Below are 21,808 nucleotides of genomic sequence, written 5' to 3'. Positions count from 1 at the left end.
GGTAGTGGCCTTAATTGATTTTTAGTTTTCTGAAAGTTATTTTGACAAAAGAAATGAAATTCATTGAAGGAGTAAAAACAAACTGTCGCAATCACAAAATGCCAAAGGTGATTTGTGAGGTCATGGTGCTTTAATCAGCTGAAGGCTTGCGTTTTGCATTCAGAAATAGGATCAAAAGGGAATACTGTATCTGGTCAGAACAAAACCATTCAGCGGGAAAACAATATTGAGTTGGGTTTTATTGAACCCCATCTTCTTGAAATGACACCTGTTAAAAGTTAAGAGAATATCCAGTTCAGTTTTACTGAGGGTTATTTTCAGTAAAGCCAATTCAAAAGTTACTTATCCAATATATAGTGCTCAGTTAGTGTCATTTAGCATAACTTTAGATGTTGGTCAATAGAAGCTATGTATTCCACACTTTAAGTGGCTCTATCCCTCAGCAAACTCTATGTAAGGTAGTGTAAGATTCCCTCACTGGCTGTAGTCAAGAAGTTTTTTTATTTTAGTGCAGTCAAAATATTTGACTTATTTCAGTTACTACTTCTAAGCTTAATGCTCCATGCCAATATTCAGTAACAGCCATACATTTTCTTTGCTGCTATTGCTGCTTTCCATTGCGCTGGATTTATCTGCAGCATACATAACCTCCACAAACTGGGCCTTGTTCTGGAAGGCGGTTGGGCCTGGGATTAATGATTTAAAACCAATGGTGTTCATTGAACCAGAGTAAATGCCTCCAAGCTGAAAGCACACCTGACATGATCAGGGTTCAAAATTCCTAGTCGTCTTGCACTGCGATATTTGTTGGGCCCCTAAATTAAATATAAAGTCCAGCGCGTCGATTATCTGAGGGAAGATTCCAAATAGTCGAAATGTACAGTTTGCCATGTGAACCATGTGGACTAAGATCTATCGCCAAAGTGCTGGCAGAACTTGCTTCTGTTCATGTGGCTCAGATTCATTGCTAAACTATCAGACCTGATTGGTAGGTAGCCTCACTGATGATGAAATTTTTTTGGGGATTTCTGCCCTAAAAATCCAAGAGGATATGGAGGTTTTTGAACAGTGTATTTATGAGAAAGTGATCCATTTTGAACAGTAAGTGACATGATGGTTCTGGATGAATCCTGTGCATTTTATCTGTGATAGTATTTCTTATACCCAAGACATGTTTTCCAAGTGGCTGAACTCTATCGTCCTTCTGTGGGAAAGCACTGCGTGGAGGCTGGTGTATCCCCAAAGAGGAAGTAGGTAAATCTCAGGGAGATGCTGTCATCCATCTACTTTTGTATACCTCTCGGTGTCCTGCACAAAAGTGGTATTAGCAGAGTTCTTGGAGCAGTTCCTCTCACTGCCCTCTTGTATACACTCCACGTGTAGTTAATTAAGTCTGAAACTCAGTCGCTATTATACAGTCCCAACTCTGAGCCATAATGTCCATGCCCCTATGTGTATAAGTGGTTTGTTAGGTGTGGTCTGCATTGTAAAATCAAGGCACCATAAATCGCAGGTTCTCTCACTCCTCATTACAGCTATTGGTTTCCGATAATGCTTACACATTGCGTTTTTGCTTATAGCAGGAAGTGATTTCACCAGTATTCTGTAAACTACACATACCAGGCTACAGATCCCTTAAGCCTGTTTTACCGTATCTTTACCATGAGAACCCAAAACCAACTCTGAAGAGCAAACTTAATGGGAAGGCTTGATAATCTTTGGACATCATAATATATCGGGAGCTGTAAAGGAGTTTTAATGGCTGTGTTATTTGATCCACCATAGTTGGTGAAGCAAGATGGTGTGTGGGTTGGCCACCTTCCTCTCTCTCCTCAATTAGTACAAGAGAGGTACCTGATCTACAATGATATTTGTTTTTTATAGCTTATAATTGATTATTGGTAAAATATTAGCACTGTGGTAAGTGAAAGATTTCCTCTTTTACGGAAATTATAAATTTATGGGAAACAAACTTGAAATCACAACAGATGAGCAAGGGATTAATGTTCACTCAATTTTGCAATGCGTCGTCCTCTAAAAGGATTAGAGTGCGTTCACAGTGGTGTGTCTCCACAATATGGCTGCAGACTACAGACTTGCCCCATTAGCTTGTGCAGGTACAGGCTTGAGAAAGTTAGCGTTGCCATAGCTTAGTTTTGATGAGCCTGGAGAAATTTATGACCAAAGTGATGATGCTGTTCCAGCTGAACGATCATATAGGGCATTGAATACAGATGAACTCCATCCCAAAATTGAAGCTCATTCAAATTAGAGGGAGGACCCAGTTGGACAGAGCCATTTGAGTTTTTGAAGATTGCATTTAGATTTGGCTTAAGTGTGTATGCATGGAACATCATTCAAATGGAACTGTGTTCCCATAAAAATATATTAATTCCCACAAAAAGAAAATGTGCCAAGGTTTCCATGTGAATAGCTTCATTGGCAGGGAGGGTGTGTGGCGAGCTTAGACAAATACAGAGCCTTTTTCAAGATTGCGATATTTTCTTGTGTTTGCTCATGTCAGCACACACTGCCATTAGCAACAAGAGGGAAATGTGGTGAAAGATCATTAAGTGTTCGCCCATGTTATAGTAGCATGCAGATAAATAGACCAGTTTGGAGCAGACTTGCTTGAAAGAAATTGGCTTTCTCACAGTGATCTTTGGAGGTGTTGAATTAGAACTTGAGCCTTCAGGGTGTGTGGGCGCCCATTTCTTGTTTCAACATTCTTATGAGCAAAGAATTAAATCTGTTTGGTTTTAAGATGCTGGTGAAACCAAATCCTGTTCCAAAGCTACCGTTCTAACCTAATTTTAAATAAAGTACGCAGTATATAATGGAAGAGGTGCGAAATGCTTTGCTTGTTTTTGTTGTGCACTTTATCATTTGTAATCAGCAAATCTGAAACATTCCTCCTTTTCTTTTCTGCAGTTGTTTCATTCATATCCTCCGTCCATGTCTGGAATTCCTCCCATGATTCCACCTACAGGTCCTTTTGGCTCTCTGCAAGGAGCATTTCAGCCGAAGGTAACCCTGAAATCCCTCTTCCCGATTATCCACTCCTATTTTTTAAAGTGTCACTAATGATCGAAGGTCTGTGTTAGCAACTTTTGTCAGTTAGATTCTGAACTGAGGTCACCTTGACACCATAAACAGTAACTAAGGGAAGGAGATCTCATCACCTGTTTGAGCTGACTGTGAATCAGATCCATGCTCCAAAGTAATTCTTCAAATCATCAAACTCTCCTATTGGTTTGGGGAAAAGAGAAAAGGTGTGCAATTTTTGTCACGTTGATGTCACTGTGATGGACATAGAGCTCCTCATGCCTCAAACAATTAGGTTTATGTAGTGTATCATTTTTGATATTAGCTTTGACGCAATAATGTGAGTTTAAAATTAACTTAAATTAGCTGTGGTTGAGAAAGAGTTCTTTGGTTTTCCATCCCAGTGCCAAGACAAATCGGCAAACCTATTTAGAGATGTAGATAATTCCCAGTCGGGTCCCCTTAATGACATTGCTGCTCGTATTCGCACGTTAATTGTATCAAAACTTACCTCATGTCTTTGAAATATTGATATGTGTGCGTTTGCCTCAAAGACACAAAAATAGAAGCTGTTGCTATCTCAAATTTAACAGTTGTAGCAGTTGTGATTGTATGGCCATTGTGAGGAATCCATTTGATCATCAGGAGAAATCTACCATTGGAATCCTAAAAAAAAAATTCTATAAGGAGTTGGGGGGCATATCCCTGATTCATAGAATCATAGAATCATACAACACAGAAGGAGGCCAATTGGCCCATCGAGTCAGGTTTGAGGCCAACAACAACTGGCCTGTTACAAGGGCGCCCGCGGCTCAGGACGACCGGGTCTCCTCAATCTCCGTGGCTGACGTGAGCAAGACCTTTAAGAGAGTGAACACCCACAAAGCACCCGGTCCAGATGGAATCCCTGGGCGTGTCCTTAGAGCATGCGCTGACCAGCTTGCTGCCGTGTTTACGGATATATTCAACCGTTCACTGTACCAGTCTGTAGTCCCCACCCGCCACTGTACTGCACACTGCCTTATCACACCTGGATAAGAGGAACACCTATGTGAGAATGTTGTTCATTGATTATAGTTCAGCATTCAATACCATTAACCCCTCCAAGCTTGTCAACAAGCTCAGTGAGCTAGGACTTAACACCTCCCTATGCAACTGGATCCTGGACTTCCTGACGGGAAGACCCCAGGTGGTGAAAATAGACAGAAACACCTCCTCCACACTGATCCTGAACACGGGAGCTCCCCAGGGTTGTGTGCTCAGCCCCCTTCTGTACTCCCTGTTTACTCACGACTGCGTGGCCATGCACAACTTCAACTCCATCATCAAGTTTGCTGATGACACTACCGTCGTAGGCCTGATCACAGATGGCGACGAGACAGGCTACAGGGAGGAGGTAAGAGCTCTAGCAGAATGGTACAAGTACAACAACCTCTCCCTCAACATCAGCAAAACAAAGGAGATGATCGTGGATTACAGGAAGCGGCAGGGGGAGGGACACACCCCAATCTACATCGAAGGGGCTGAGGTGGAGAGGGTCAGCAGCTTCAAATTCCTGGGTGTATTCATTACGGAGGACTTAACGTGGTCCCATCACATCGACGTTGTAACCAAGAAGGCATGCCAACGCCTGTTCTTCCTCAGGAGACTGAAGAAATTTGGAATGGCCCCCCAGATTCTCACCAACTTCTACCGGTGCACCATCGAGAGTATCCTGTCCGGCTACATCACTACCTGGTATGGCAACTGCACCGCCACAGACCGCAAGGCTCTACAGATGGTAGTGAAAGCTGCACAACACACTATAGGAATTAAACTACCTGCTGTGCAGGATATCTACCCCGAGAGGTGCCGGGAGAAGGCCCTGAGAATCATTAAAGACGCGAGTCACCCCAGCCACAACCTCTTCGCCCTGCTCCCGTCCGGTAAGAGATACCGAAGCATACGGTCTCGTACCAACAGGTTTCGAAACAGCTTCTACCCCCAGGCCATAAGACTCATGAACGATTAATTTATTATTATTTATTACTGTTGTTTTATTTATTATTACTGTCTTTCTATTAGTATTTCTATTAGTATTTTTATCATTGTTATGCCATATTTATTCCAATGTTGGGAGGACTCGTAAAAATCAACATTTCATTGTGCAGTACACACGTCTGCTGCATATATGACAAATAAAATAAAATTTAAAATTGAATTGAAAATTGAATCGAGTCTGCGCCAGCTCTTTCCCTGTTTTGACTGCTTGTTTCCACGATAAAGCAGGGAAAGGGTGTTACACGCATTTCATCAGAGGCTAAGTTCAAAATTTATTGGAATGGACTTCTAAAGATTTAAAACCCTTTATTGTTTTGAAACAGTTTTAAGTAATGAATCAAGTATTATACTGCTAGCTTCTTGCTCGGTGTATCTGCTTTTACGTAATTAAACTGCTTGCAAATAAATGTGACTATTAGTTTTAGTCAGACTCTGATCTTTTCCATCTATTGAAGCAGATGGGGATGTGGTGGATAGCCCATGTAATTTCCAATGCATCATACCATGGTGAAAGAGTAATTGTTAGTCCTGTGTCATGTTCCATTCACATCATGAAAAAGGTTACAGATCTCACTTGGTCGGAGACACAGGCCTGCTTATGGAAATGACCTTTTTGCTGAGTAAAGTGTGTTGTGGAAAAGCCCAAATTGTAACAGTCACATCCAGTTAACATGATGATTTGTTTCAATGTGACCTATCTACAAAGAAACAGAATGCCATTTTTATTTTCGCTGCACATCTTATAGACCTCATTTATACAAAGAATGTGATGAAACTGCTTTATTTTATCCGCACCTTGGAATTCCACAATGTTTCACCAAGTCAGTTGGGGTGCACATTGAAGTATCCTTTGTTGATAAAATGCATCAGCTCAGAATGAGAAACATTAGGCCAATATAGTCTTATATCTAGAACTAGGGGGCATAGTTTTGGAATAAAGGGTCGCCCTTTTAGAACTGCGATGAGGAGGAATTTCTTCTCTCAGAGGGTTGTAAGTCTGTGGAATTCTCTGCCCTAGAGAGCCGTGGAGGCTGGGTCATTAAATACATTTAAGGTGGAGATAGACAGATTTTTGCAAGATAAGGGAGTGAAGGGTTATGGGGAGCGGGCAGGGAGATGGCTTTGAGCCCAAGATCAGCCATGATGCTTAGCATTGAATGGCGGAGCTGGCTCGAGGGACCAAGTGGCCTATTCCTGCTCCTATTTCTTATGTTCTAATATTGGCCCACAAAAATGCATCTGCTGGTGGCTGATCATGGACCCAAAAAGCTGTAGAAGCTACATTACATAAATTTAAAACAGAAATAGACAGTTTCCTAGAAGTAAAGGGAATTAAGGGTTACGGGGAGCGGGCAGGAATTTGGACATGAGTCTAGGTTCGGATCGGTCATGGCCCTGTGGGTGGTGGAGCGGGCCCAGGGGCCGTGTAGCCTGATCCTGCTCCTATTTCGTGTCTAATTCTGTTAGATTCAGGAGATGGTTCTGTGATAGTGGATTGGCGGTTAGGATCAGATCAGCCATGATCTTATTGAATGGCGGAGCAGGCTCGAGGGGCCAATTGGCCTACTCCTGCTCCTATTTCTTATGTTCTTATGACCAGTGCTGCCAGTAACCATGGAGAGGTGGGCAACCCAAACTGTTCAACTGTCCTAGCTAAATGAGGAAAGATGGTGCTAACTTGGGATAGCAGGGAAACTAAGGCAGAAATATCTATGATATATATTAAAACTCTTACCTGTACATACTTCCTACAAGTGTAACACTTCTGTGGCTGTTTTCAGTCACTCTTCCGAGTAATTTTTAATCATAATCAGATTTATTATAATTATTCCCAAATTTATTCTAATCTGCCCATTTAAAAAAACTTATCTCTGATTGGTTGATTCTAATACGAGATTGACACCTGATTGCTAGCCCTGGCTTCAACTTTTCCCAGAGCTACTGCAAACCGAGAACAATTGAACAGCCCCGAGCAGTACTGGACTACGTAACTACGTTTTTGTGAAACTGAGAAGAGGCTGGTCAGTTGAGGAGCTCATTATTTGATCCCATCCAGTACTGCCCAATGCTATGAAAACATTACCAAGGCCTCCGAAATCAAAATGGTAAACAGTATTAGCAGCAATTCTATTTTAGAACCGTCCAGTTAAAATAGTCCACTGGATTTTCCTTCAAGTCCATTACTCACTTCCAAAGTTGCTTTTATGAAGGGGATTTTAAGGTGTTGCACAGACCAGCAAACTAGTCACAGCCGATCAGCTTCTTACAAGTACAGGAAACTCTCTTTTTATCCGGCACCGACGGGATCGGCGTGGTGCCGGTTGATCAAAAAGTCCGGATTACAGAGAGGTATAAAAGGTATACTTACCAAGGTACGAGAGCCCCGTACACAGCCACAGGTGCAGGAGCCCCGGTTACCCGGCACTTGTGCAGGAGTCCCGGTTACACGGCCACAGATCCAGGAGCCCCTGTTGCACGGCCACAGGTGCAGGAACCCCGGTTACACGGCCACAGATCCAGGAACCCCGGTTACACGGCCACAGATCCAGGAACCCCGGTTACACGGCCATAGATCCAGGAACCCCGGTTACACAGCCACAGACCCAGGAACCCCGGTTACACGGCCACAGATCCAGGAACCCCGGTTACCCGGCACTTGTGCAGGAGTCCCGGTTACACGGCCACACATCCAGGAACCCCGGTTACACAGCCACAGATCCAGGAACCCCGGTTACACAGCCACAGATCCAGGAACCCCGGTTACACGGCCACAGATCCAGGAACCCCAGTTACACAGCCACAGATCCAGGAACCCCGGTTACACGGCCACTAATATATAGTAAAACTTACCTGAGCCTACTCCTGAATTTTGCCAGTTAAGAGAGATTTCTGGATATTTGGGTGCTGGTAAAAAGAGAGTTTCCTGTAGCTTCAGCTCGACAGTAATTGAATTCTAGCAATTTATGACAGCGATTATGTTCTAACTTTAAACTCAGTGAGGTCAGATATGTTACATGAACAGTGCTGAAAGCCACAAAGTAGGATTCCTCGTCTACCCTTTTAAAGCCACCGCATTGAACTCCCCACGTATGATGTCACTTGGATTCTCTTGTGGCCTCATTATAACGGGCTGTGGGAAGTGTCACAGGGACAACTGAATGGAGTGTGGAATGGACAAGGTTTGTCAGTGGGTTACCACACAGACTTTCTGATGATGGGAGCTGGGTTTAAATATAGCACAGATGGTTTGTTAAAGTCCTCTGTGAAATGAGTTTGGGCAGTTCCTATTGGCTGTGAGCCCATAGCAAGGGTAGTGCTAGTTACATAAGAATATAAGAAATAGGAGCAGGAGTAGGCCAATCGGCCCCTCGAGCCTGCTCCGCCATTCAATAAGATCATGGCTAATCTGATCCTAACCGCCAATCCACTATCACAGAACCAGCTCCTGAATCTAACAGAATTAGACACATGAAATAGGAGCAGGATCAGGCTACACGGCCCCTGGGCCCGCTCCGCTACCCGCAGGGCCATGACCGATCCGAACCTAGACTCATGTCCAAATTCCTGCCCGCTCCCCGTAACCCTTAATTCCCTTTACTTCTAGGAAACTGTCTATTTCTGTTTTAAATTTATGTAATGATGTAGCTTCTACAGCTTTTTGGGGCAGCATATTCCATGGACCTACCACCCTCTGAGTGAAGTAGTTCCTCCTCATCTCAGTTTTGAAAGAGCAGCCCCTTATTCTAAGACTATGCCCCCTAGTTCTAGTTTCACCCATCATCGGGAACATCTTCCCCGTATCCACCCGATCCAACCCCTTCACAATCTTATATGTTTCAATAAGATCGCCTCTCATTCTTCTGAACTCCAATGAGTAGAGTCCCAATCTACTCAACCTCTCCTCATATGTCCATCCCCTCATCCCCGGGATTAACTGAGTGAACCTTCTTTGTACTGACTCGAGAGCAAGTATGTCCTTTCTTAAGTATGGACACCAAAACTGTACGCAGTATTCCAGGTGCGGTCTCACCAATACCTTGTACAACTGAAGCAATACCTCCCTATTTTTATATTCTATCCCCCTAGCAATGAAAGCCAACATTCCATTGGCCTTCTTAATCACTTGCTGCACCTGCATACTAACCTTTTGAGTTTCGTGCACCAGGACCCCCAGATCCCTTTGTACTTCAGTACTTTCCAGTTTCTTGCCATGAAGATAATAACTTGCTCTACGATTTACTGGTGCAGAAAGATTTGAAGCCAAAGAAAGAGTTGCTTCACATTTTGCCTAAGCATGAAAGAAAGTGAAGTCAGTATGACATTTGCAAGAACTGCTCAGAATCTGAAATGTATCCATGTCGGGATAAAGTAAAAGCAGAACGCTAATTGTGTCCATATAATTTGGCACTAATGAGACAATCTCAGCCAGGGAGACCACAGGGTAGCTGGTGTCGGAACTGGAAAATGTTAGAGGAATGCAGGCAGTTGGAGAAGCTCTTCTGAGATTGGGATCAAGACACACTGTTGGGGCTGTGTAGACGGAGCTTTATTCTGCACCTAGGTGTGCGGTGGATGACTTTATTGAAATGGGAAATGTTACTTTTCCCAGTGTTAATATCTCTCTCCTTCAATTTTTTTCCTCCCAAAGTTTGCTGAAGCAACAATCTACTTGCTGGCATAACAACAGTTTGAAGATGTATGTTTGGTGTAAAATGGTACACATCAACCAAAATAGGAGTAGAATGCTGTTGTTTCTCAGAACAGTTGCAGAGTTATAAACAGCGAACAAAAGAAGGGGCTAGAAATGTGTAAGAAAAATCACCAGCTGCTGTTTCCTATTCTGAAGATAGCTGCTTTGTTCTCCTACAGTTACTGGCCTAAATTAAACATTTCACCTGCTCAACAGAACTGTCAGAAATGGTTTATCTTTCCACATTAACTGGCTTTTCTATCTTCCTCCACAGACCTCCAATCCCATTGATGTGGCAGGGAGGCCTGGAGCTGTCCCCCATACCCTGCTGCAGAAAGACCCCAGGGTAAATGTTGGCTGATTTCTATAAAAAGCTCTCTCTTTGTAATCCATTTTTTATTAGTGCAATAACTTTCGGTAATCTGCTAGTTGTTTAATATCTGCCATATTGTCATGCTGCTTGTTTAAATAGGTTTTAAATGAACAATTAAACCAGCAAACTATCAGCGCTGGGGATGGAAATATTTACGCTAAGTGTTAATTGTTGTTTTCTAACCCGGTGGCGAGACATGCCAGTAGCTACCACCCAACGTCTGCCCACATGATAGATGGGTGCTGATTTTAGAACTGGGGCAAATATTAGGGAATTTAAGGTCCCTGGCAAAGACGCCAACATTATTCTAAAGGAAGCTGAACAATTAAATAACAATTTATTTATTATGATCTGAAAGGGCGGTGGAAGCAGATTCAATAGTAACTTTCAAAAAGGAATTGGATAAATACTTGAGGGGCAGAGGATTGCAGGGCTTTGGGGAAAGTGCAGGGGGAGTGGGACTAATTGGATAGCTGTCAAAGAGCCGGCACGGGCACGATGGGCCGAATGGCCTCCTGTGCTGTAAAGTTGAATGATTCTATAAGTATTGGAAAGGCAAGAATGTAAATGGGTATGAGCAAAGGGCACAGAAATGGGATTAGAATCGACAGCTCCCGTTGAAGAGCTAGCAGTGGCATAGAGACGATGGGCCAAATGGCTTTCTTCTGTGCTGTAACTTCTCTTTTTATAGAGATATAAGAAATGGTACAAATATGCATGACGTGGGGAGGTCTACTAGCAGCATCACTATCAGGTCAGATGTCCGCAATCCACAACAGAACCCCCATTTTGCTGATCAAGAATGGGGGTGTACACATCATAACAGATCGCTTTATAACAGTCTCCAGAATGCAATCAATATTACATCTTGGGCACTGACTTCATCATTATTATTCTGCATACACATAACTCTTTTTTCCATTTGAGACTTGCTAGGGACAGGGTCAAAGGGACAGTTTAGAGTTTGGGGGTTGATTTATGAAACAAGTGTTGGATTTATCCGACCCTACATAGGAATCTGATGTCCTTTTCGGCAACTAAATAAGGTATTGGTTCTTTTCCCAGTTGACAGCAGTTCACTGCACTGTTTAATATCCTGCCCTAATTAGGACTAATTATAGAATCTTCCACAAAAAGTGCAGAAGGACACACGCCGTGGGATTTGACAGTGACACACTATTAGAGGAGAAGCTGGTCCTCTGAGACTTGAATCACACTATTGGTGGGGAACGGGCCACTCGAAAATAACAGCCATGTTACAGCTGACAAAGCCAGTGCTTGATGCTGGCAAAGGATAAAAGATTTTTTGCAGTTGTTTCATTTCATATTTTGTGAATCTGAGGTTGTGAAATGTCATGATTGTGAATGTATTTCAATCTGTTTACACTTCAGTAGCTGTAGTGCCACTACCTGCCCACTGGTGCCAATGCTGTGTTTTTTGGAAGTTGCTGTTCAATGTTGGCATTGTGACAAAGTGGATTTTTGCCTGTTAAATTGTTCATTTGTATTCCTGTACTCTGAAAATCAGCACGTTAAGGGTTAAACCAGTATCACCCCAGGTAGTTCAGCTCCAAACATACTGGCTGCAGCATTCTTCATATACACAAACTGTTCAAAATGAGGACAGTACAGGAAACTTTGTGATATCCGGCACCGACGGGACCGAGCTGTTGCCGTCCCATCGAAACTGCCGGACAAACCAGCGCTAATGTTAAAACATCCGGAAGCTTTTGAGCTCCATATCTAGCAACAAACCGCTTCTAAACAGTCGGCCATAGCTTGCAAGCGTCTCTGTAGCTAAGCAACAGCTTTAGCTAGACCTTGCAGAGCCAGCCTGACTAGTGAAAAAAAAGCAACGAAAAGAAAAAAAACTTACTGAACCGACTCCTGAATTTTGCCGGTGGCTCGAGCATTCCGGACTGTTAACCTCCGGATAAACCAAAGTTTCCTGTAGCTGGCTCCAGGTGACAATTAAATTGCACTCAATGATGAGCAGCATTGAAAGGCCATTAATAGAGTTTGCCTTCATTCAGTATTGACGAATGACTATTTCATTTAAGCAAATCACGAGCGGTGTATCATATTCTGCCTTTCTTCCAATGCTCTCTCATCTTCCCCCCCATACATAAACTTGACCTTATCCAAAATTCTGCTGCCCGTATCCTAACTTGCACCGTTCGCCCATCACCCCTGTGCTCGTTGATCTACATTGGCTCCCGGTTCAGCAACGCCTCAATTTTAAAATTCTCATCCTTGTTTTCAAATCCCTCGCCTCTCCCTATCTCTTTAAGCTCCTCCAGCCCTACAACCCTCCGAGATCTTTGCACTCCTCCAATTCTGGCCTCCTGTGCACCCCCGATTTTAATCGCTGCACCATTGGCAGCCGTGCCTTCAGCTGCTGAGGTGCTAAGCTCTGGAATTCCATCCCTAACCCTCTGCACCTCTCTACCCCTCTTTTAAGATGCTCCTTAAAACCTACCTCTTTGACCATCTGTCCTAATATCTCTTTGTGGCTTGGTGTCAAATTTTGTTTGATAACGCTCCTGTGAAGCGCCTTGAGACATTTTACTATGTTAAAGGAGCTATATAAATCCAAGTTGTTGTTGTTTGCAAACTCCCTGGTTACAGATCATATGATAGACCACTAAGCTGATGATAATGGATTTGTGTTCTTTGGAAAGAACATTGATTGGTTGAAGCCCGCTAAGATTGACAGATCAGTAGACAGAGATTATCTTGCAGATTTATATTCCTAGCTTCTAATTCTGCAGAGAGAGCAGTCAGAGTGTGTGTAAATTTTGCAGGCAACAATCTGTGTTTTGAAGCCTGAGCCAGCATAGCCAGGAAGAGTTAGCCTAGGGTCCATGTTTAGGGAGAAAGCACGTTGCGCTTGTTGTTTTATATGTCGAGGCGTGTTGGGAGGAATATTGCTCACGGTGTCAAACTGAGTGCTGTTCATTCATCTTGCTGATTTAATAAATAAAACAACTTAGAGGTTCAAGCCAATGTTTCAATTTGTTAAGCGTGTTTATCCAGCCCACAATCTATAAAGGAGGTTAATTTTTACCAAATATCCTAGTAGTTCAGTTCTTTTTTACAAAGTTAGTTTAATTTAATTAAACCTGTGGAATTCTCTACCACAGAAGGCTGTGGAGACCAAGTCACTGAATATATTTAAGAAGGAGACAGATAGATTTCTAGATACAAAAGGCATCAAGGGGTATGGGGAGAGAGGATCAGCCATGATCCTATTGAAATGGCGGAGCAGGCTCGAAAGGCCAAATGGCCTACTCCTGCTCCTATTTTTCTATGTTTCTATTAATGATAGATCATTAGGTCAATAGGTCTGCATAGAATATGAAAACTTTCCAACAATTTGATTTTATTGCAATATTTGGAATTGGGACACAGAAACAATAAGTGCATCAGACAGCAGCCATGGTTAAAGTGCAAGATTGAATATCTCCCCATTAGCCCAGAAACATTAGCCCTGATATTCACAGGATGACAGGGTGGGGGGTTGTAATGGCCAGCAAACCCGAAAATGAGGACCTCATTTAAAATGGTTTTTCCCCATTTCCCGAATGGCAGCCAGCCAGATTGAGAGGTTGGCGGCTGCCGTGTGGGAAGGCCTGCGCTGGTAGGCTGCAGCCGGGGAGCAGAGAGGAGGGAAGGAGAGAGGGAGAGATCGGAAAGCTCATGGGGAGATCGGAAAGGCCGGGGGGAGATCCTAAACCACAAGCAGTGCTGGAAAGGCACTCACCTGCGGGATCTGGCTGTTCTCGCCTCCCTTCAGCTGCCAGGTTTCCCAAGCCCTGGGAAACCCAGCCCGCAGCACTTAAATTTAAAACTGTGGCAAAATTTGAGGCACGCAGCCTCATTAAAATATTTAAATTACAGAGCCACCTCTAAAGAGCAGGTTAGTCGCCCACCCTTCCCAACCCACCTCCGTTAAAACTGGAAGCAGGCACGTTGGAGGGCGATTGGGGTCTGATTTCTGATTTTTAAAATTCTAACCTCCTCCCCGCCCCTCTCCCACACGTCCTGGGGGGTTAAAATTCCCTTCCCCCCCCCCCCATTAGCTTTGTGAAGAAATAATGCTGGTTTGAAATTTTTTTTTTTTTTTTTTGGACATGTTCAGTCTGGAGAAAGGCAAATTTAGGACTGAGGTCAGAAAGTTGTTCTTCAGAAATTTGATCAATGCTTGAAATGGACTTCCTGAGAGGGGAACAGTGGAGAGAACTACTGGAATCATATAAAAAAACAATTGCAGGCTGCGATAGGGCCATCTTATTGTTTGAGCTAGGGCAGGCCGAACTGCCTTCCTCATCTTGTGATCTAGTAAATTGGCATCAGCAAGCTTGGTGGGGGGGGGGGGCGGGGGGTCATGACGAAGACAAACAACGACCGTTAAAGTCAGTTTTTATTGCTAATTTAAAAATCATGAGTTAGTGAAAATGAATTTTCAATTTGAACAGGTTTTATATCCCCCAATGAGTGCAAGCAGTGCTGGAAAGGCACTTATCCGCGAGATCTGGCCATTCTCGCCTCCCTTCAGCTGCCAGATTTCCCAAGCCCTGGGAGGAATGAGGGGATAAAACTGGGAGAGCAGAAGATTTTGCATGTACTTGCTGGTGCAAAATAGTGAAAGTGTCAGACTTAAAAAAAATAAAATAAAAATAAAATTGGTCTTAAAACTTAAAAAAAATGATTGCAGCCTTTTGTTTCCAATACCCTATTTGGACGTCTATCCCACGCTGTGTGTAGACGAGTTTCCTGATATCAGTTCTGAAGTTGACTTTTGTTTGAACCTTTGCACCTCCTTTCCTACTGTCCCTACTTACTGTGCAGTAATGTTCTGGATTCACCCCATCCATTCTGTTCACTGTTCTGCACACCTCGGTGGGAACCCCTTCAAGTGACGAGTCGCCCAAGTTTCGCCAGCCTTTCCTCATAACTCAGGCTCTGATGCTGGGCTCAGCCTGCACTCGATTAATCTCTCAAATCTGATATTTATCAAGGCGGAAACTGAAATGTATGTTGATCAGCTAGCAAGGCAATAAAATACTGGATCTGTGCGCATGCAGTTATCATTTTAAAACGCCACATCATTTGTCAGTGGTGTGCTCACCAGAAGGTGGCATTACTCCTAACTGTACTGGGGTAAAACAGAATGGGTTAAAAGAGCTCAGTTGTCCTGTTCAATCAGATCCTATTGCGCAAAGGAATTAGTAGAAAAGGGGTCACACTTTTAGAATTGTTTTCTGCATTGAAAAGGAAGCTGCTTCTATGGTAATGCGCCTGAAGCGTTCTCTGTTCCTCAGATTATTAACAAAGAACAGAAGGTCAGGCAATTGTATAAAAGCTTGCTGATTATTTTTTCTAATAATGTTTCATCTGAAAGTAAAATGTTAACATTTTAAATTAACGACTAACGAGGCAATAAAAATTGCAATTATTGTAATGCTTTGACTGACAGGCGCGTAACCGAGCTGTCACTCTTTATTTGCAGTTGACAGATCCATTCAGGCCGATGCTGAGGGTAAGAATTCTTCCTCTTGAATTATAATCTGTCTGTCTGCTCCCTCTGGCATGGAAAGATAAGTGAATGATTAAGAAATTATATCTTATTAAAGCATCAAAGTCCTCTCAAGCAAGACCATTTTCAAACATTCAGACGGGCTGCGTAACTTCGTTCTGTGTCTTTGTTGTAAAGCGCCCGCGGATTTGGGGGGAAGGGAATTAGCCGGCTCTGCTAACAGCTCAGCCGATTAAAGGAAACATCCAACATGAGACTGAGCTCCACTGGGTTAGCTGCTCACAGCCAGGGTGGCATTGGGGCCACTGCATTTGGTCTCTAAGGAAGGCTAATATCAGCTGGCGACCCTGATACTGAGCTCGCGTTGGAGAGCGCACATGTAGCAATCTGGCGAATACAGAGTTCCGCTTGGCTGTGATTCCAACCGCCCCCCCCACTTGCAAGAATACCCCATAGACACTGCTAAGTAGCCTGTGGCACTCACTGTCGAGGCTCACACATGGGGTAGTGGCACTTGGATGAAATGTCGGCGAGTAAATAACATGTAAGCAGCGTCGGAAGAATTAGGTGGAAATTGGAGAGGGCAAAAGAATTAGTTTTGAAAGTTATAGTTGAACAGGGTGACATGAATCTTGTCATTCATGTGGAAATGACTTATGAAATAATACTGGGCAGCCTGCTGGTGGTGCTGTCCAGGGAGAGTATAAATACTCGGGCATGGGCCCAGCTTGCTCAGGACATTCTTTTACAGGAACTAGTGAAGGACACAACTAGATCTCCATGTTGAAAAACAGTTGATTAAAGCTTTGTTTAACGCTTAGACCAAGTGCCTAGTAGTTTTCTTATGTCACAGGGCACAATATTTTTAGATCCTGACAGAGTCTCACTGTCATGGCCTTTTAAAAAAAAAATTGAACCGTTAAACTATTCGAGTTAACGATTTTTATGTTTCTATTAGTATTTTGTGTTTGACTATTTTATGAAAATGGTGGTGACTCAGTGCAAGAGAGTTTAATTAAAGGGACACCATCTCCCTAAAAAATAATGATCGCCATACTTGGTTTGGGAGGGACAAGCTCAGTATCATGGCCTCATTGCAGAGTAACAATACATCTTATTGTGGTGACTTACGTTAAAACAAACCTGAAAAAAGATTTGTCAAATACTTTCAAAAGATGACGGTGCCGCTGTCAGTGCTTTTGGAGGGGGGAGGAAAAGGAACTGAAACCTGGATCACCACAACTCGCACTGGTGAGCAAATTGGGGGAGTCTGAGGATCGGGACTGCCAGCAGGTTACAAATGGGAGGTAAAGTGGAGATGCAGAGTTAGAATGTGGGCGGGCTGGTTTTTGATGAATTCAGATCAGTTGTCCGCTCTGTAATTAAATAGTTCATGGGCCGCAAAGCTGCAGAATTTTGTAACCCATGCTGGAAAATGTCGCATGTTTACATACAAATGTTCAGTGGGTGGAGTGTTTTAGGTAACAGCAGAAGAGGTGCCAGTGTGCCTTTAAAATGGGATTTTGAACAACGGGATGACTTAGAGAGGATTACCGAAGGTGTCTTGTAGTACAGGCCTCACTATGGAAGCCTGAGCCAAAATTTGCGCTGGTTATGAATAGCTGGGGTTACTGTAATGAATGCTGAATCTATAATCTTTAAATGTTGTGCTCTACAGAAGCCTGGCAAGTGGTGTGCCATGCACGTCCACATAGCATGGCAGATATACCACCACCAGCAGAAAGTCAAGGTCAGTCGGTCTCCGTTCAAGATTTCATGAACGTTGTATTCGCACTCCCGAATGAGTGCTGCATTAAGTGTTCATCTGTTCACCACAATTGCTGTTGGGGAGAGAGTTATAAGGGCCGACCTAATCAAGAGGTGATGGCATAAACCATACAAGTGACGCATTGGCGAGGGCCTTACAAAGACCAGCCTAATCGAGAGGTTTAGATGATATAAACCATGCAAGTCAAGCAACTTACAAAACCAACTGAACTGAGTTTCTTACAGTTGTTTCACTGCCTGGTACCTTGGTTTATGTCATTTCGAATCTGTATTAAATTTCCTTGTTATAATGTTCAGCAGTTCTTTGCAGGGTTTGCCACTTTCCCCAGAGTGTTTCAAAGCCTCGTTCCAGTGGTGAATGGCATTCAGTGGGGACAGTGTTCCAGGTTATAATTTGTAGCATATTATAGGGAGGTTCCAAACACACTGTGTGAGACTTGACACATTATCGGCTTTTGATTTTGTTTTCACACAGCTCCCTGAACATTTTGTCACGCACTCAAATTATTCCATCAAATTCTTCATCATTTCACTCCCACATTCTGCAGCGGAACATCTCGGGGATCAAACCCAGCCCAGACTGATGGACTTGAGAGTCTCTTTTGCCTGCTGACTGCAGGGGACCATAGTGAAATGAGTTTGGGCAATCTCGATCCAGTCCGTAGTGGCCATGAGCTTACAGCAGGAACTGGCCCATATTGACACTAAACTGATTTCTCACTCGAGAGGTTCTAGAATTATTAATGTGGGAAATCACACTGTTGGATTAAGGTGTCCTCTTCCTAGGTTCAGGCGCATTGTAGGATAGAGTAGAGGGAACTTTATTCTGCATTTTACCATGCTTTGGCATGTTTGATGGTGCCTAAAATGGGAAACATTCTATTCCACACCACTGATGCTGGTACACAGGGACATAGAGATTGCTGGATGAAAGACGCCCATGGTCCACCTAGTTCACCTTCTACCATCCTGGCAGTCACATGATGCAATGATAATGGAGTTGGTAACTAATCATAGCATAGAAACATAGAAGATAGGAGCAGGAGTAGGCCATTCGGCCCCTCGAGCCTGTTCCACCATTTAATGAGATCATGGCTGATCATCCAAATTCAGTACCCTGTCCCTGCTTTCTCCCCATATCCCTTGATCCCTTTAGCCTTAAGAAATATATCTAACTCCTTCTTGAATATATTTAATGAATTGGCCTCAACTGCCTTCTGTGGTAGAGAATTCCACAGGTTCACCACTCTGGGTGAAGAAATTCCTCCTCATCTCTGTCCTAAATGGCTTACCTCTTATCCTTAGACTGTGACCCCTGGTTCTGGACTCCCTGCCATTGGGAACATCCTTCCTGCATCTAGTCTGTCCAGTCCTGTCAGAATTTTATAAGTTTCAATGAGATCCCCCCTCATTCTTCTAAACTCTAGCGAATATAAGCCCAATTGACCCAATCTCTCCTCATATGTCATTCCTGCCATCCCAGGTATCAGTCTGGTGAATCTTCGCTGCACTCCCTCCATGGCAAGAACATCCTTCCTCAGCTAAGGCGACCAAACTGCACACAATACTCAAGGTGTGGTCTCACCAAGACCCTGTACAACTGCAGCAAGACATCCTTGCTCCTGTACTCGAATCCTCTCGCTATGAAGGCCAGCATACCATTTGCCTTCTTCACCGCCTGCTGCACCTGCATGCTTACCTTCAGCGACTGGTGCACAAGGACACCCAGGTCTCATTGCACATCCCCTTTTCCCAATCTATTGCTGTTCAGATAATAATCTGTCTTCCTGTTTTTGCTACAAAAGTGGATAACCTCGCATTTATCCACATTATACTGCATCTGCCCAATCACCCAACCTGTCCAAATCATCCTGGAGTTTCTCTGCATCCTCCTCTCAACACAGACTCCCACCCAGCTTTGTGTCATCTGCAAACTTGGAGATATTACATCTAATTCCCTCGTCTAGATCATCATCATTAATATATATTGATATGTATATGCTGGGGTCCTAGCACCGATCCCTGCGGTACCCCACTAGTCACTGCCTGCCACTCGGAAAAAGACCCGTTTATTCCAACTCTTTGCTTCCTGTCTGCCAACCAGTTCTTTATCCAAGTCAGTACCTTGCCCCCAATCCCATGTGCTTTAACTTTGCACGCCAATGTCTTATGTGGGACCTTATCAAAAGCCTTCTGAAAGTCCAAATACACCCCATCCACTGGTTCTCCCTTATCTATTCTACCAGTTACATCCTCAAAAAATTCCAGTAGATTAGTCAAGCACGATTTACCTTTTGTAAATCCATGTTGACTTTGTCCGATCCTGTCACTGTTTTCCAAGTGCTCTGCTATTACATCTTTTATAATGGACTCTAGCATTTTCCCCACCACCGATGTCAGGCTAACCGGTCTATAATTCCCCGTTTCCTCTCTATCAATTTCTCTCTACTCAATCTCTCTCAATTAGTCTACAACAGACCCAGACATGATACAAGAAAAACCCCAGTGGTGGCGAGCTTTGGGAACCATAGGTCCAAACAAAAGAAATGGTTTTAAAAAAAAAGTGCAAGGTCAGTTAACCTCTATTGTCATTTTCTAGAAATCTCAGTCCACTTGTAATCTTGATGTGGAATATTTCTTTGTAAATGGTTTGCCAGGACTTTGCTGCAATGAGAAACTAATAATGAATTTCCAGAGGCCTCAACAGTTGCAGTGGAGATTCGGCTGGGACCGAGGACCTTGTTGGCTGTAACAGGGTCTGACTGCAGACATCCAAAGGTTCATGAACCCCCAGGGCTGGTTCTCCTCAACACTCATCTGTCTTCAGTTAGTTCTAATGGGATGCAGCAATTTAAAAGGACCAAGCACCACCTGGGATTGTGCCCTGGATGTTACACAAGGTTTCCTAGTTGACTATCATTAGAACACACACCAGGCTAAGTCCTTAGGCTGAAGGGCCTGGTTTACTGGTTACTGGTCTGTCAGCAAAGATTTTGTTGGAGACAGTCCAGTTGCATGCACGATATTATCAGCACTGAAGGTGCCAAAGGTTGGAAAATGATTCAGACTCTCAGCAAATTGCAGAGGTTTGATGTGCAGGGGGGACGAATTCCCACAGGGGGTCTCCAGCCTGCCCATTGTAACTTTGGCCGACGAGCCGCGGAAACCATGGAGAAATGGTATGAATGCAGTTTGCGCCATTTTTCTAATGTTTTCGTATCACTTCCCCGCAGAGAGAGAGAGAGAGAGAGAGCGCGAGAGAGAGCGAGGGAGACCCCCGCAGAGAGAGAGAGAGAGCGCGGAGAGAGAGCGAGGGAGACCCCCGCAGAGAGAGAGAGAGAGAGACCCCGCAGAGAGAGAGATCCCCCGCAGAGAGAGAGAGAGACCCCCGCAGAGAGAGAGAGAGAGCCCCCCCCGAGAGAGAGAGAGAGAGAGCCCCCCCCGCAGAGAGAGAGAGAGAGCCCCCCCCCCCCGCAGAGAGAGAGAGAGAGAGACCCCCCGCAGAGAGAGAGAGAGAGCCCCCCCCGCAGAGAGAGAGAGAGAGAGACCCCCGCAGAGAGAGAGAGAGAGCGGCGAGAGAGAGCGAGGGAGACCCCCGCAGAGAGAGAGAGAGAGAGAGAGAGACACCCCGCAGAGAGAGAGATGCCCCGCAGAGAGAGAGAGAGACCCCCCGCAGAGAGAGAGAGAGAGCCCCCCGTAGAGAGAGAGCCCCCCCGCAGAGAGAGAGAGAGAGAGCCCCCCCGCAGAGAGAGAGAGAGAGACCACCCGCAGAGAGAGAGAGAGAGACCCCCCCGCAGAGAGAGAGACCCCCCCGCAGAGAGAGAGAGAGAGAGCCCCCCCCCGCAGAGAGAGAGAGCGCCCCCCTGCAGAGAGAGAGAGAGAGAGAGAGCCCCCCGCAGAGAGAGAGAGAGCCCCCCCCGCAGAGAGAGAGAGAGCCCCCCCCGCAGAGAGAGAGCCCCCCTGCAGAGAGAGAGAGAGCCCCCCCCGCAGAGAGAGCCCCCCCCGCAGAGAGAGAGAGAGAGAGCCCCCCCCGCAGAGAGCCCCCCCCGCAGAGAGAGAGAGAGACCCCCTGCAGAGAGAGAGAGACCCCCGCAGAGAGAGAGACCCCCGCAGAGAGAGAGAGAGAGAGAGAGCCCCCCCCGCAGAGAGAGAGACCCCCGCAGAGAGAGAGAGAGAGACCCCCGCAGGCAGAGAGAGAGAGAGACCCCCGCAGAGAGGAGACCCCCGCAGAGGAGAGAGAGAGAGACCCCCGCAGGCAGAGAGAGAGAGAGACCCCCGCAGAGAGAGAGACCCCCGCAGGCAGAGAGAGAGAGAGAGACCCCCGCAGAGAGAG

The 21,808-nt window shown here is 44.7% G+C and overlaps 1 protein-coding gene across 9 annotated transcripts in view; it reads left to right on the top strand.

Moving 5' to 3' along the window:
- The window catches only part of auts2a (activator of transcription and developmental regulator AUTS2 a), a 1,321,624-nt gene that overhangs the window by 1,271,819 nt on the left and 27,997 nt on the right, over positions 1-21,808 (top strand). For all 9 annotated transcript variants that reach the window (XM_085964474.1, XM_085964476.1, XM_085964473.1 and 6 more), the window contains 4 exons: positions 2,932-3,027; positions 10,050-10,121; positions 15,661-15,690; positions 17,366-17,437. In XM_085964474.1, the coding sequence (XP_085820600.1) occupies positions 2,932-3,027; positions 10,050-10,121; positions 15,661-15,690; positions 17,366-17,437 (270 nt within the window). The remainder of the gene's footprint in view (positions 1-2,931; positions 3,028-10,049; positions 10,122-15,660; positions 15,691-17,365; positions 17,438-21,808) is intronic.

The sequence above is a fragment of the Somniosus microcephalus genome, chromosome 22 (assembly GCF_052327205.1).
Source record: "Somniosus microcephalus isolate GS21.2 chromosome 22, FLI_Smic_1.0, whole genome shotgun sequence".
In the NCBI taxonomy this organism is placed as follows: Eukaryota; Metazoa; Chordata; class Chondrichthyes; order Squaliformes; family Somniosidae; genus Somniosus; species Somniosus microcephalus.
Note: the sequence above shows the minus strand (reverse complement) of the source record. Positions and strands in the feature narration are given on the sequence as shown.